Source organism: Osmerus mordax, chromosome 8 (assembly GCF_038355195.1).
Source record: "Osmerus mordax isolate fOsmMor3 chromosome 8, fOsmMor3.pri, whole genome shotgun sequence".
In the NCBI taxonomy this organism is placed as follows: domain Eukaryota; kingdom Metazoa; phylum Chordata; class Actinopteri; order Osmeriformes; family Osmeridae; genus Osmerus; species Osmerus mordax.
In genome coordinates this window covers 12,855,214-12,869,776 of record NC_090057.1, presented here as the reverse complement: position 1 = coordinate 12,869,776, position 14,563 = coordinate 12,855,214, and the positions used below count along the sequence as shown (strand labels likewise).

General features: G+C 40.6%; 1 protein-coding gene across 1 annotated transcript; it reads right to left on the bottom strand.

The window, feature by feature from the left end:
- Positions 1–4,421: 4,421 nt before the first annotated feature.
- On the bottom strand, positions 4,422–14,290 carry LOC136947810 (adenylosuccinate synthetase isozyme 1 B). The gene is made up of 13 exons (XM_067242010.1): positions 14,062–14,290; positions 10,339–10,441; positions 10,002–10,064; positions 9,826–9,876; positions 9,228–9,294; positions 8,929–9,036; positions 8,762–8,843; positions 8,348–8,474; positions 7,893–8,047; positions 6,769–6,893; positions 6,267–6,364; positions 5,961–6,110; positions 4,422–5,817 (listed from the first exon to the last, which is right to left on the bottom strand). Exons 1-13 carry the CDS (start codon positions 14,218–14,220, stop codon positions 5,765–5,767), a joined length of 1,341 nt encoding a protein of 446 aa, XP_067098111.1. The 5' UTR covers positions 14,221–14,290; the 3' UTR covers positions 4,422–5,764.
- Between the last annotated feature and the right edge of the window lie 273 nt (positions 14,291–14,563).

Below are 14,563 nucleotides of genomic sequence, written 5' to 3'. Positions count from 1 at the left end.
GATACATGTCTGTAGGTTTTTTTTTCACCTAGAGGAAATCCCCTGTCAGAGCCCCAGCCTGCAAACAAGAAGTCTGAGGAGGGGGCTCTTGCAGCAGGACAAAAGACTTCCATTCATCTGGCTCAAATACAAGAAACACAGTCCCACTTCATAAGATATTTGTTGTTGGAAAACTTCTCAATTTTTGAAACACTCATAAGTTGATATATGAGTTTGTAAGGGGTTTTGATTAGAATGTATTTAAAGGTGGTCTTTAAGGCTTTTGGTGTTTTGGTGCATATTTTATTGAGGCAAACACAATTATTTGGTGAGTTTTGTATATTTCTTATTTGGTCATCATTCCTGTTATTATTAAAGTTAAAGTTATTATTTTCTGTTGACAGAAACTACTTCTATCTACATATATGACCCATTTGATTTTATGTCATTGATTTCTGTTTATATCATGTAAATGTAAATCTTACAGTAATACATTTGAGTTTATTTTTGTTCAGATGTGTGTAGGTTACATACAGATTAAGTGCAACACAAAATTGAAATTAAACTGAACTCAAAAAACATACCCAATTTCTTACAACAACAAATACAGTAAATAGAACAAATGTTGTAAAGACAGTGACAGTCACATATAGCTGAACATTAGAAACCTTGGCATTGATGATGCACAACTCTCTCTTTCTCTCTCTCTCTCTCTCTCTCTGACTCTCTCTTTCTTTCTCTCTGCTAGTTGAAGCCCAACTCCCCAAGTATAGGTCAGATTGCCCAAGCATCTGCCACCTTTTCTTCTCCTCAAGTGTTTTTCTTACAGTCACACAACTACAGGATAAAATGGAGCTCTTAAATCTAATTAATGAGATGAGATCTGCTCATAAGCAATTTCCCCCGGGTCTTTGTGATGACATAATTTAGTGATGCAAGCCTTTGTTTTCTTTTTGTTCAAAGGGGGAAATAAAGTAAATAAGGTACTGCCCAAGACAAGTAGACACCTGCCGAGAACTGTTTTTCTGTGGTATTAGATTTCTCCTTTACCCGTTAAGAATCATCAGACAGGGACATTCCGTGCCAAACCGCAGAGATATTATTTCCTGTATTATTTTCAGATATGACAAAATTTAAATATATACAAATGTCTTGTGTGACTGCTTCAATGGGAGGAGTGGAAAAGACAGAAAGAACGAGATGACACGAAAAAAAATAGATGATAATATCAAAAGTGAAAATTAGAAAGTTGAGAGAAAGAACTGAGGACAGAAATGAGTTGAAGATACTGTATGGAAAGGTCAGAGATAAAGGGGGGAAAAATGGAACGAGAAACAGAGAATGAGAGAGAATGAGAGAGAATGAGAGAGAGAGAGAGAGAGAGAGAGAGAGAGAGAGAGAGAGAGAGAGAGAGAGAGAGAGAGAGAGAGAGAGAGAGAGAGAGAAAGAGAAAGAGAGAGATGGAGAAAGAGGGAAGGAGCAGACAACAAAATAAGAGGCAGATGGTGTGCCAGCACCCACAGACACCCCCACTGTGCAGAGTGCTGAGTGCCAGTCTGTGAAAGCAAATGACACGGCAGCAACGTTCTTCTCCAGCTCTCCCGGTCCTGTCTGGTTTGCCCATAAACAGTTTGGGTTTTACAAGAAAGGTATTGCTATGGGATACCTGCCCAACACCAATGGCCAATGGCCAAAAGACCCACCCCAATTGAAACATTGTACATTATTGTTTGTTGCTGAACCATCATTAGACATTTGAATATGAATTATCTGAAGTATCTTAAAATGTCATCATCTAGTGAAAGTAAACACTTGCAAACTGTAGGCAGGCTATATGATTCAACAACCACAGAAAACCAAGCTCAATAGCACACAGAAGATAAGAAGGCTCATTATCTGCTAAAACAAGTGTTCATGCATTATACTATTTTCAGGCAATATGTTGTGAACCAATATTGCACCAACAAGAGAAATCATTAGGAAATGTATGTTGTAACATATTGTAACATGTGCACCCTCATTATAGTCATCAGCAGCAATCAAAATAGCTCATGTTGAAAATGTTTTGTATTGTAAATTAGGTTTGTATTGGCTTCAGCAGAGAACAGGAAACATCTGACAGATGCAAAAATGTCAAGGTAATAGCCAGATGATGCTGAATGTGCCCTAAACACATTAAATGGGGACACAGGTGACTTTATGTTCTTGTTCTCCCCTGCAGCAATAGTTCAGAACACAGTTTCTCACAAAAACAATGGATTTACTGTTGCTTAAAGATCCAAGATACTGACCGGTAACTACGTCTCACAGCAACTATGGATTTAATGTCAGTAAAATCCCCAAAATGGCCACCGGTAACAAGATGAGAATGACCAGCAAGGTTTCTATCTGATTTACCTCTAACCTGTTTCTCTCCGGTTCTCTGTAAGAGAACCGTAATTGGCAATTTTCAAGGAGGTGTCCTCTTCAAGGAAGTGAACTGTTGGCGGCCATCGGAGAGAACACTTGGAAGGTACCCTTTAGGTCATCAGGGTATCAGGTGTGACGAATGGGATGAGAATCATTTGTTGTAATTAGATTGAGTGAGCAATTAATCGGATAACTAGAAAATAATTATCTGATGTATTAAAAGGGTTCCCTATTTTTTTTCCATGTGTATACCATTTGCTGAGGATGTGTAGGAACCAAGTGCAATACTACTTACTTGGACAGTCTCGGTTATGTATATTTATATATTTGAATGTATGTATGTTGATATATTGTATTTGTATTTTAACAACTGACCGATAAATAAGTGACTGTTTGCAGAATGAACTGTAACTGTGTAAAAGTTAAAGTTATGTAAACCATGTGAGGTACTTGACCGAGAAATGTAGCCACTTAAGTTTGTGATATTGCTGCATTTGTTCTCTCTCCAGGCTACAGCAAAATAGTGTAGGGCTCACAAATGGGATATGTCCAGCAAACTACATGTGTGGACATACACTCAGTTAGCCAACAAGCAAACCACAGACACGCAGATAACAGTGCAGTACAACAGTGGCGTGCAGAATGCCGTCTCGGGTCGCACGTTACGAGTTTGTCAAGAATGGGCCGCGGCAGTGGATTGCCTCTGTGAGTTCCTCTATTTCCATCAGCAGAAGGGGTCATGCAATCACCAACACTGGCCTACTGAGGAGAGGAAAAACATCAACTGCTCTGACAAATCCTGTTGCTTCCTGCTGATCTAGATTCTTGCATGAGTCAGTGTTTGGCATGAGGGAAAAAGCCCATAGATCAAGCTTGGTGTTGACAGTACAAGCTGGTGGTAGTGTTGTTATGGTGTGGGGGATGTTTTTCTGGCCCACATTATGTCCCTTGATATCAATTGAGCAATATTTGAACACCAATGTGTATCTGAACACGATGCCCAGGTGTTTTCCTTCATGGCTACAGTTGGTCTTTTTTTTTTTTTTTTTTTACACCTCCATCACAACAAAGGGCCATGTCACAAAGGTTGGGCATGTGACATGCTCAGGGATACATCTCATGAAGCTGACTGTGAATAGTACAATTCCTCTGAATGTATGCATTGACATGCTTTCTTGACAAGCTTTCATAGGAGATTACTCAGAACCGACAACCAACAACTGGGGCACTATGCAAGTGCGCTCCATACTCTTCCATTTCCCCCACCCTAGTGTGTGTAGTCAATATGTCCAGACATCTTGGCAAATGGACCCTTAAAAGCTGAAACCCCCAGCTTCAAGAAAAGCCAGAAAGTCCAGTCTGTTTATGTATGTTTATATTACAATTTCTCCATTTGTAATCACCACTTAAAATCTCTCAAATCATTTGCTGATTCAAATGTAGATGGATTAAGTGTGGACATTTTTATGACATTTAGTCTAAATTAAATGACTATCGATGTGGCACTGTGTGGATCATTTAGAACTGTGATGTAGTTTGTTTAATTCAGCTTGCCTGAATTAAACAAATGCCTTAGGTTTTGAAATTGTGTTAACTCATTGAGGATTTTGCCAATAATGGAAAGCAAGACCACCCAAAAAAAAGTTACATGCGAAAAGTAATATACTGACCACTCCAAGAGTTGATATTAACCAACATCCCTAAATTATAAATAAAATAAAAAAGATTGTGTATGCTTGTGGTTAGTGGTTATTATTGTTTTGGTACTTCAAAATATAGTTAGGATTGTATATGCTTTCCTATGAAATACATCAGAAATGTACCTGTCCCTATTATCACTTACATATGAAACAAATATAAAATGCACCTGATGTCAGTTTTGTTGTACTTGAAACTTTCGTTTTTAGAACTCTAGTCTATGGAAGAGACTTGACCTAGTGAGGGATTTCAGGTCTTGAAAGTACACAAGAATCTGCATTTTAAGAACAGTAATCAGTGCTGGTGATTTTGTAGATATAAAAACAGACACAAAGTTTAATTTGTGCAACAGATTTATTTGCATATCGGATTTCCACTTCTTTAATGTATTGCTCTTGGAAACCTTAGGGCATTGTTGTGTCACGGTCACAGTTTTAACATGAAATTACTTTAGTTGACAAGGCACTAAAACCGCAAAATTGTCACACCTACTTATTCAGAAGAACAGAAGTGACATAATTTCCTAACAATACAATAGTGCATTTGTGTGTTAATGGTAACATATTAATAAAAAGGCTACGCCATAATATGCGGGCCACTGAGCGCTGCATTTGCTGATTGTTTTTACGAATGAAGAGTGCTTGCATTTTAGCAGCTTTTGTTCAGCAACAAATAACTGGCCAATAATCTTTACCATCTAAACAGTAAAGGTGAAAAAGAGTGATAACAAATGCTGTGTGTGGATGAAAACAACTTTCCAAAGACTGGACAAGAGTAATGGGCAATTGTGATACAATAGTGCAGTGTTGCATTGACACTTGGCATACAGTGCAGTGTACACATTACGCAAGTTCGGTTATACTTGACGTAAGTATGGGCGACTTTCCAAAATTAGTCCCTACTCTGTATTCAAGTGCATACTCTGATTAATAACCAATGCTCTACGTCAGTAGTTCTCAAACCTGTCCTCATGTACCACCTGTCCTGCATGTTTTAGATGTTTCCCTGCTCCAACACACCTGATTCAAATAAATGGGTCGTTATCTAGCTCTGGAGAAGCCTGGTAACGAACATGCATTTGAATCAGGTGTGTTGGAGCAGGGAAACATCTAAAACATGCAGGACAGGCGGTACTTGAGGACAGGTTTGAGAACCACTGCTCTACGTGATCAAATACACCACAGCAGGACTCATTTAGCGACAAGTAACGTTACGTAGAGTGGTGAGGTAGGACCCAAACGCTGGAGTGGCCAGACAAACAAAGGGTTTATTCTTGAAACAGGAACAGACCATGTACTCACAGTAACAAGGGTAAGGACAAGACAAAGACTGGACCCAAAACAGGAACTAAATACACATAACCAAACAAGACACAGGTGGACATGATGAGACACACGAGAACTGAAACCACTCAATGAGACACAGGTAAAGACAATGTCAGACACAGGGAAACACTAGGGCAGGGAAAAACCAAAAATAGGGGGGCACGGCCATGACAAGTAACCTCTGATAGACACTTAGAAAATGGAGCTGCAGTAGAGGCAGTGTATTTCGGGGGTGCAGTGTGAACCAGAAAGTCAGGGTTTGGGCTAAGGGAAAACAACTAAGAATGTCATCTAAATCATGAGCATCTTAATCCTTCCTTGTGGAGAGAAGGAGAGAGAGAGGTTGGTGTCTGCTAAAACATCTGGATCATAGACTCCCTGGACTTGCCAACTCCGACCCATTTGACTGGAGACAGAGAGAGAGAGATAATGAGAAATAATAATACTATGCCATTCCTACAGTATGTAAAAAGTTGACAATCTATGTAGCATGTACAGTGTAGCATTCCTGAGAGCGTTACAGAAATCATTTTTTTCCCTCAGACTTACTGGGCACGCCAACCTGGTTCTCAACAAAGCGGATGTAGTTCTGAGCCTTGGAAGGAAGGTCATCCCACTTCCTGCAGCCTGAGGTGTCACTCCTCCAGCCTGGCAGTTTCTCATATTCCACCTCCACCTTCTGGAGAACATCCATGTTTGCTGAGGGTATAGTCAGGGAACATAAGGTCTCACAACATCTCTCAAGATGCTTCTCTATTTGAATTTTGAATGTTTGTCATGTTAAATGGCAGTTCGGAACTCTTTCTTGTACAGGACCAACCCCATCTATTCAAACAAATATCAACTTTATCTTACCTGGGAAATAAGGGATATTTTTGCCATTCAGTTTGTAAGCCACACCCACTTTAATTTCATCCAGCACATCAAGGATATCCAGTTTGGTTAAAGCAAACCTGCGATCAGAAACAAGCTACTGAAACAGCTGTATGGAAGGCAGATCCCCTGATGACCACTTGGTGGCAGAATAACACAGAGTATCTTCATCATGCGTTCCACATTACATTTAACAACATTACACGTTAAGTACAATGTAAGACGTTTACCAAAGTATTTTTTGCCAACAATTGATGAATAGATGACCTTGCCAAGGCATTATCATTCCAAAACAATATTTTTTTACGATTGGGTTCCCTTTTGTAGGTTTACTATGAGGTCTGCTAATTACTGGCCAGGTCATAGAAAAATAACATTAGTAATTGCAACTGCTTCCCAAAGTTCCCAAAATGTAAGTAATGTGGATGCAAACAAAGGAAGTATTTCAATCTCCTACAGCAGGAGACCCTGCTGCATCACTCACGCAGTGAAGCCATTGATCATGTTGGCGTAGCGCAGGATGACCAGATCCAGCCAACCACAGCGCCGCTTCCTCCCAGTTGTCACACCCACTTCGTGACCCCGGGTCTGCAGCAGTTCACCAACTTCCTGTATGGTGGACAGAGGAGTAGATCTCAACTTCCTGTATGGTGGACAGGAGATCTCAGAACTGTGACTAGCAGACATGCAACCAACCAAGCACATCTACTAAGAGATGCACATCACCATAGTTTTTAAATAGATGAAAGCACAGGATAACATTCTACTGATGCCGACAGACAACTCGTGGTTAACAATATGCAAAGACCTAACAAAATCTGTTTTTCCTCAATCTTGACATCCGCAGACAGAGAGACACAATTGTGATGATTTGTAACAGACCTGAGGCAACTGATTGAATCAGCAACAAGAATGCACCACTGCATAGCCTGCGAGACACATAACTGAGCGATCATGCTGACCCCTGACCCAGCCCTCTCAACATGTCTCTTATGACTGCCGAGCATGTGACCAATGTCACGCTGTTCTAAACGTCCCGCATTCCAAGAGTGGTGCTCTGAGAAGCCCTGAGGCAACACAATGATGTTGGAATGTCTTCTGTCAGGGTGGATGAATTAATAGATGAATGACTCAATGAATGAATGAATGAATCATTGAATGAGCCCTAATTGTTCCATATATAATCAACATGTAGGGTGTATGAATGTAGGATCAAAATATTGTTGTGAGGTTTAATGTTGTGACGTGCTGGTTCCATATCATGTTCTTGTTGCACCTGTCTGTTGGTTGTTACAGCCAATGTCTTTGTTTTGTTCTGCATTCCATTTAGATGTTATTCCCAAACCTGGAATGGGCTGTTTTGGTCTGTTTTTTGAAATAAGGAAATATTGGTAACAAAAGCAACAGAAACTGCCAAAAAAACTAAAAGCACACACATAAACCCTACAGCATCCATACAGCTGCATCATACTAAAGTTTTCGAGGGTTCACCCAAAGTTTTAGCGTTGAGAAAATGTGAGAAAAAAAGTCTGAAAGTGTAAGAAAATGGGGTCACTGTTGCTTACACTTCCTGTTTTTGTTATAGGCTTACCAGGTATGATGACTTACATTGAGTTGCTCGGTGGGGAATGCCCCGATGCCAACCCGGGTAGTGTAGGCCTTCACCACACCGTACACGTCACTGATACTCAGAGGGGGGATGCCCAGCCCGGTGCACACACCACCCACGGTGCAGTTTGATGAGGTCACAAATGGGTACGTACCTGCGGAACGAGAGCCAGATGAGAGGGTGCCAGAGAGCAAAGACATTTTATTTGAGGCTTGCTTAGCTAGAGATTATTTTAACCTGTCGATACCATGACTATGTTTTATTTCATTTTAGAGTTAACAGATGTTCAGCACTGAGGCAGAAGTTATATATAATGTACTATTGAGAGATGCATGTTTACATCCTAAATACCTGTTAAGTTTGACTGTTTGGTTGTTAATTTAGGGTATACAATGTTACTCAATGAAAACGTCCTCCAGACACTTAAAAAGTGCTGAGTAGGGTATTCCCTTACCAAAGTCAATGTCAAGCAGGGCAGCATTTGCCCCCTCCACCAGGATTGTCTTTGGTGGTCCGTGAATAGCTTCGTACATGAAATAGACACCATCTCTCACCATGGGCCTTATCCTCTCAGCATACTCCTGTGGTACGAGGGAGAGAGTGGAGGCCTGATGTGGTGAGATTTAGCGAGACAGAGCTACAGAAGACCACTGTATTGTAATTATACGTTGCTATGCTTCTCATGTGCTTATAATAGGTTCAGCCCTGTGCCAGAGAAGATTATAGGTTAAAGCCATGGGGTACATGAGGTAAGGGAGATATGTTGACACATCTGTCTCCAGAATCATCACGTGTGTGACTATGCAGAATTCTATCATTTGGAACTACTAATTGTACACATACAAAACACACAGAAACCTAAACCCACCCGCAATTTTTTAAGCTGTCCCTCAATGTCAATCTCCAGCGTTGGGAACATGGACTGGTACTGCTGGGCAAGTATTTTGAACCTAAAACCAATGTACAGTGGACTACATTACTCAGAAACACTTGCCATTGTTATTTTGGCTCCAGGGGATGTTCAGGGGTTCGTACCTGGCAGAGAAGTCTTTGAAGTCAGCTAGTAGGTCACAGATGCGCAGCCCCGTACGAGATGCTTTACTTGCATAAGTGGGTCCGATGCCTTTCTTTGTTGTGCCAATACTTCACAGGGTAAATGATCAGTTAAGGAACATGTAACAATTAGGGCTCTGGAGGTTTTTTACCTTTTCACTTGGCTAGAAAATGTCTGTCTCCGAATAGCAGATCATTTACAGATTAAAAAAAAACATTGGTATTCAGCAATGAGAATTATATCATGGAAAATGCAGAACTTCAGCATTTGCTGTCCTTACTTTTTTCCTTCCTGAGCTTGTCTCTGAATCTCCTGTAGCCCGTCTACTTCCTGGTGGAAGTCGAACACTGTCACCGAGGGACACAGAGGAAGAGAAGCTATTTCACACTGACACATAAATGTAGTGCTGTAAATTTTTCCGTAACATGTGCCAAACATGTGAGCCTTATATGATATGTGCGGCTGGCTAGTTACTGTACAGTGATCCAATGGTACTGAAAGGCCTGCAACAACTGTTTACAAGAGCTGTAAAACATATTCCATAACTTATCTCCAAACTCTAGCTGGACTTGAATGTCAAAGAGCCCTCTGGATGTATTTATATAGCAGCAGTGTGAATAATACCGAGCGTGTTATATTTGTGTTATATTTATAACTCTGTGAAGTATATTAATTCATTGTTCCAATTGTATAAGAATGGTTTGATAAAAAGTTGTGTGTGTGTGATAAATCAATAAACACTAAGGTTTTGTATATCTGTTCAACAATTCTCACGCAAAGAAAACTATTTAGTCTGCCATGCTTAGAGACCTATCTGAAATACATTGCATGACCTCTGCCCCTGGTCTAAATTCAGCTATTTTCTGTGAGAAACGTACCAATGTGCGCCCTGTCCGAGATCACCAATCTCTTCTGCCAGTTTGTGAGGCCTGCAGAGATTTAAAAACAATAAAGTTATGCCCACCACTAAATTCACTCAAAGTTCAGTAATTATTTTAATTGAGTAGTTTAATACAATATGAACAACCAACTCAATATTTCAATTTCAACTGACCTTTCTTTTCATTTTTATCTCCTTCCTCAAACAAGCCTGGAAGATGAATGACCACTCCGTTGCCTGCAGAGGAGAACCAAAATAATCTAATCTAATCTAATAAATGAAACATGTTTTCCAGACCATTGTTTGCAAAAATGTTCTTTATAGCTTTTTCCAACCTAGCCTTTGCCTGGGCCACTGACAGCATTGACAAAGCATTCCATTTCGTGATCAAGGACACAGAGCACTTTGAAATGCACTGTTGAGCATCTATGTGCACATTCTCATTTGTTTATGACAGTTACACAAAACACCACAGAGTAAAAAGTGCAAGCAATCACAGATGAGTACCTACCAATCAGGGATGTAGCTTTTGTGTTAATGATCCCACTGGGGAGAAGATGGAAGTCATATTCTGTGCCATCCACCACCACTGTGTGGCCAGCATTGTTACCTCCCTGTAGGTAGAGTCCACCAAGTTCTTTTGAGCGCTTTGTTTGTTAAATCAACGTTAACTACCACCAAATCAAACTTTGATTAATGATGTAAATGTCAATAAACAATACCGTGTACTCCCATTTATGACATATCAAACTATTTACAAATAAGACATTCATACAATACAATACATTTACTGACAACTACCTGTCACAGAAAGACGTGACACAACAAATGATACACAATGGAAACAAAGTTGACGCATGCATGAACTGCTTCCTACTAATCTCGTATTGTCATTATCGTCATGACCAATGCTTACAGACATTTAAGGATATAAGTGACAATGTCTCCTCCACACAACCAAGTTTCCTGTGACATCTGAAACAAAGCCCTGTCTTACCAGATGCCTAATCCCTTCTGTTGGGCATGCATCAAATCTGCAGATCGCTCACAGCCGGGCTGGCAGATGCCAGCCCCAGAACCTGCTCTTGGTACCTAGGCACATTATGTATGGCTGATGGCTGGCACTTAATTCATTTTGTTGTAAGAGCTTGATCCATGTACAACTCATGTGGGTAGTCTACTGAGGTCACAATGGTCGTTTACTTAGGAATTAAACTACCATGTCATTACATAGTGTGTTACATTTTGCATTTAGACGTTATACTTTATGCTGAATAACACAGTATGTATGTTTTATGATGGACTTAGTCTTCAAAACTGGATGTCTGGACAGTAGGTGATAATGCCTAATTTTGTACATGGAATGTGATAGAATGATCAACAAAGTCAGAGAGCAGAAACACAAACACACACGCAGGGCTGGCTGGTCACGCGTCAGCATTACAGGGGTGCCTGGGGATATAGGTCTAGCCACATCAGACTGCACGCCAGTGCTATTTTAGCAACAGCTATCGGGACAGTGTCATCACCCCCCCATGCCTACTCCACCTTTATCAAGCCCGGAATACATGTGTCTGTGGGGTAGGGGAAGGAGGGGGGTAGAGGTATGTTGGAGTACAGTCTGCCCTTCTCATGTATCTGTACTTTGTCAGGAATGTGACCCCGTCTTGGGTGGTGGGTACACTGGCCGGCAAGCAACAGGGGAAGGGCATCTGACCTAGAAGCTGACATAAGCTCACCTAAGGACCGGAAAAAGAGAATTCTGAGGTGATGAGTTCACGTTCATCCCTTGTTGTTGAATTACGCATGACTTAATGAACTTTTAAGATCATTTAAGTTGTTTGGAGAAATGGATGATCAACCTAGATGGTCTTTGGTTTGGGGGTGTTAAAAGGATCTCCTAATCTCATTAAAGTTTGGTGTTTATTTTATGCCCACCAGGAAAACCAAATAACATTTGTTACTACGATGTCCACCCTCAACCCATGACTTTCTGCATGCCAAAGAAAAAGCTTAGTCCTAATGCACATTTATATAATTATGTACATTCTTTTAATGTGCAAAAATATTATTAGTGCTTAATATTTAACGTATGTTATCCAAAAATAATCCAAGCAGAGGTATAAATGTGCCATTACTTTGAATCTATGCTTCTTCATATTTATTCCAGACACAGATCCAACCTTTAGATGGTACTACACAGCCTCTTAGAATGTGGGAGTCAGGTGGCTAAACGGTTAGGGAATCGGGCTAGTAATCTGAAGGTTGCCAGTTCGATTCCCGGCCGTGCAAAATGATGTTGTGTCCTTGGGCAAGGCACTTCACCCTACTTGCCTCGGGGGAATGTCCCTGTACTTACTGTAAGTCGCTCTGGATAAGAGTGTCTGCTAAATGACTAAATGTAAATGTAAATTTGACTCATTATTTTGACTTGGTCCCCATTGTTTATTGTGCAGTTGATACATTTTCACCAAATTCCTGCTTGACTAACATACTTTAACAGGGTTATATGAAATGCAATTTTCGGTAACTAGGCCCAGATTGTATGAGTGACCTTGGGACAGCGGTGTTCACAGCTGTCCACTGGCTCGCTCAATTAGTCCACGGTTAGACCAATCTGGACAAATACCAATTGTCTCAATTATTTAATATCCTTACCAGTGGCGATTTCTTTAAGACTGCAAGGGAAGCTCAGCTTCCCCTAACATTTCAAAAAATTAATGGTCAAATATTTACGATTGTGTTAACATTTTAAATGCGTTAGAACACATTCATATCGAAGACGAGTTCGTTCAGAATCAGCTACATATATTAGCAGGTCGACTGACTGATTTCCTTCTCATACATTCCCGTAGCGCCACAGTGCATTTCCCTGTTGAAGCTCAGCTTCCATGGACTTCAATGGGGCTGCGTTGAACAGTTTTTTTCAGTGCTTCGAAACTATACGGTCATTGGATAAATGCTGCGATTATGTCCCGCCCTGGACGCTCAGCGTCTCTGGGGTTGAATGGAGGAGTGGGCTGGCCTGGACGCTGGGCTTCCGCGTGATGATTGGAGGGTCTGTCGAAAGACTGAATCTCCTTTTGATTGACAGCGATTTTGTACTATAAAAAGTCACCGAAGCTATTCAAGCTCAGTCCCATCGCGGATTTTGCAACTGTAGTTGAAAGACAAACTGCTGCAACCTATTTCTTGGTATTTGCTTGGCGAAATTGCTTGCCAATTTTCATCATACATTTCATACAATTATACATCACATTCCTTGTTTCAGTTTAACCTAATTCCCACATTTCCTTCGGGTTTAAATATTTTTTCGTTAGATCGTTCGTTCATTCATTCATTCATTCATTCATACAGTAGGCTAGGCTAGTGTCGTAGGGGTGAACTAGCCAGTGAACTGAAAATGTATATGATGTAGGCCGAAAATTAGCTTCCCCTTTTTGAAAGACCAGCAGCCGCCACTAATCCTTACGTCCAGCAACTGTCACCTGAAGTACAATTTCAGTCTTCTAGTGTACTGTTAATAATCACAGTATTCAAGGATTGACTAGTCCACTTTGCCATCATTCAACACCTTTTGTGATAATAGTGAAATGAACTAGACATGAGATATTTGGGGAATTATAATTTCAATATCAAAAAATACGGGCAGATACTAGGTCAGGTAAAGGTCAAGCTTGACTATATAGAGAACACACAGACTCGACGCACAGGCTGTGTGATCACAGCTGTCATCACATTTCTGTTCGTTAATAATAATGTTGACATGACTCATATCCCAACATTGGAGAAGTATTCAAAGTAGAATTTGACTATAGCGCCTTGCATTTACGCAGCAGTTGCGTGTTTTTACTTTTAAGCATGCTATTTATCAGGCTGCAGAATGCATGTTGAAGGTAATACTACCGTCCCTCATATTTTTGAAGAGCTTGACACTACACGAACTGTTACCTCCGTGGCTGTGACACTCCTGACAGCTGCATGTTGAGTTACATCCATACACACCTCGAGACTAGACCTACTTCATACAGCCTGAGCGTCAATCAAAACAAAACGTTAAAAATGCTTCATGTGGGGTGAATTTTCTTTGAAGAAATGAGGAGACATGGGCTTCAAAAGGCATGCAAACATGGCTTTAAAGAGCAGCTTTCCTTGAGTGGACATGAGCATTGCAACAGAAAAACTAAAGTTAGAGGAGAAAGACGTGTCAGTTGTCCTGTTTTTAGAATCTCACCTGACATCTGCAAATAATGTCCGACTCTGTGGCCAAAAGGTCGACCACTTTTCCTTTTCCTTCATCACCCCATTGAGCGCCAAGCACAACGCTAACTTTGTTTCCTGTGTCGTTTCTAGACCGCTTTAGCCCAGTGTTTGAATTCTTGTTGCTCGACATGTTCGCTCGCACAGTATTAAAACAACAACACGTACGGAGTGCGTTACTAACTGGGGAAACCGCCGTTATCTAAATGTGTAACCAAAGACGGGTTTGCCTCTTATTGATGTCAGAGGCGAGACGAGCGAACGCAACTCTGTCTGACCAGTAGGCTATTTGTTTTCTAAGCCGTAAGCACTCAACTGATGATTTATAATCGAAACTATTGTTCCAAGTCAGATAGTTAATTATTTACACACAACTTGAACATGGGCTATTGGTAAGATAACTGAAGGCCAGACTCATTTTACAGTATTTGTCAATAATCTATTCTTCAAGCATGTCCATTGCCATAGAAATGTCA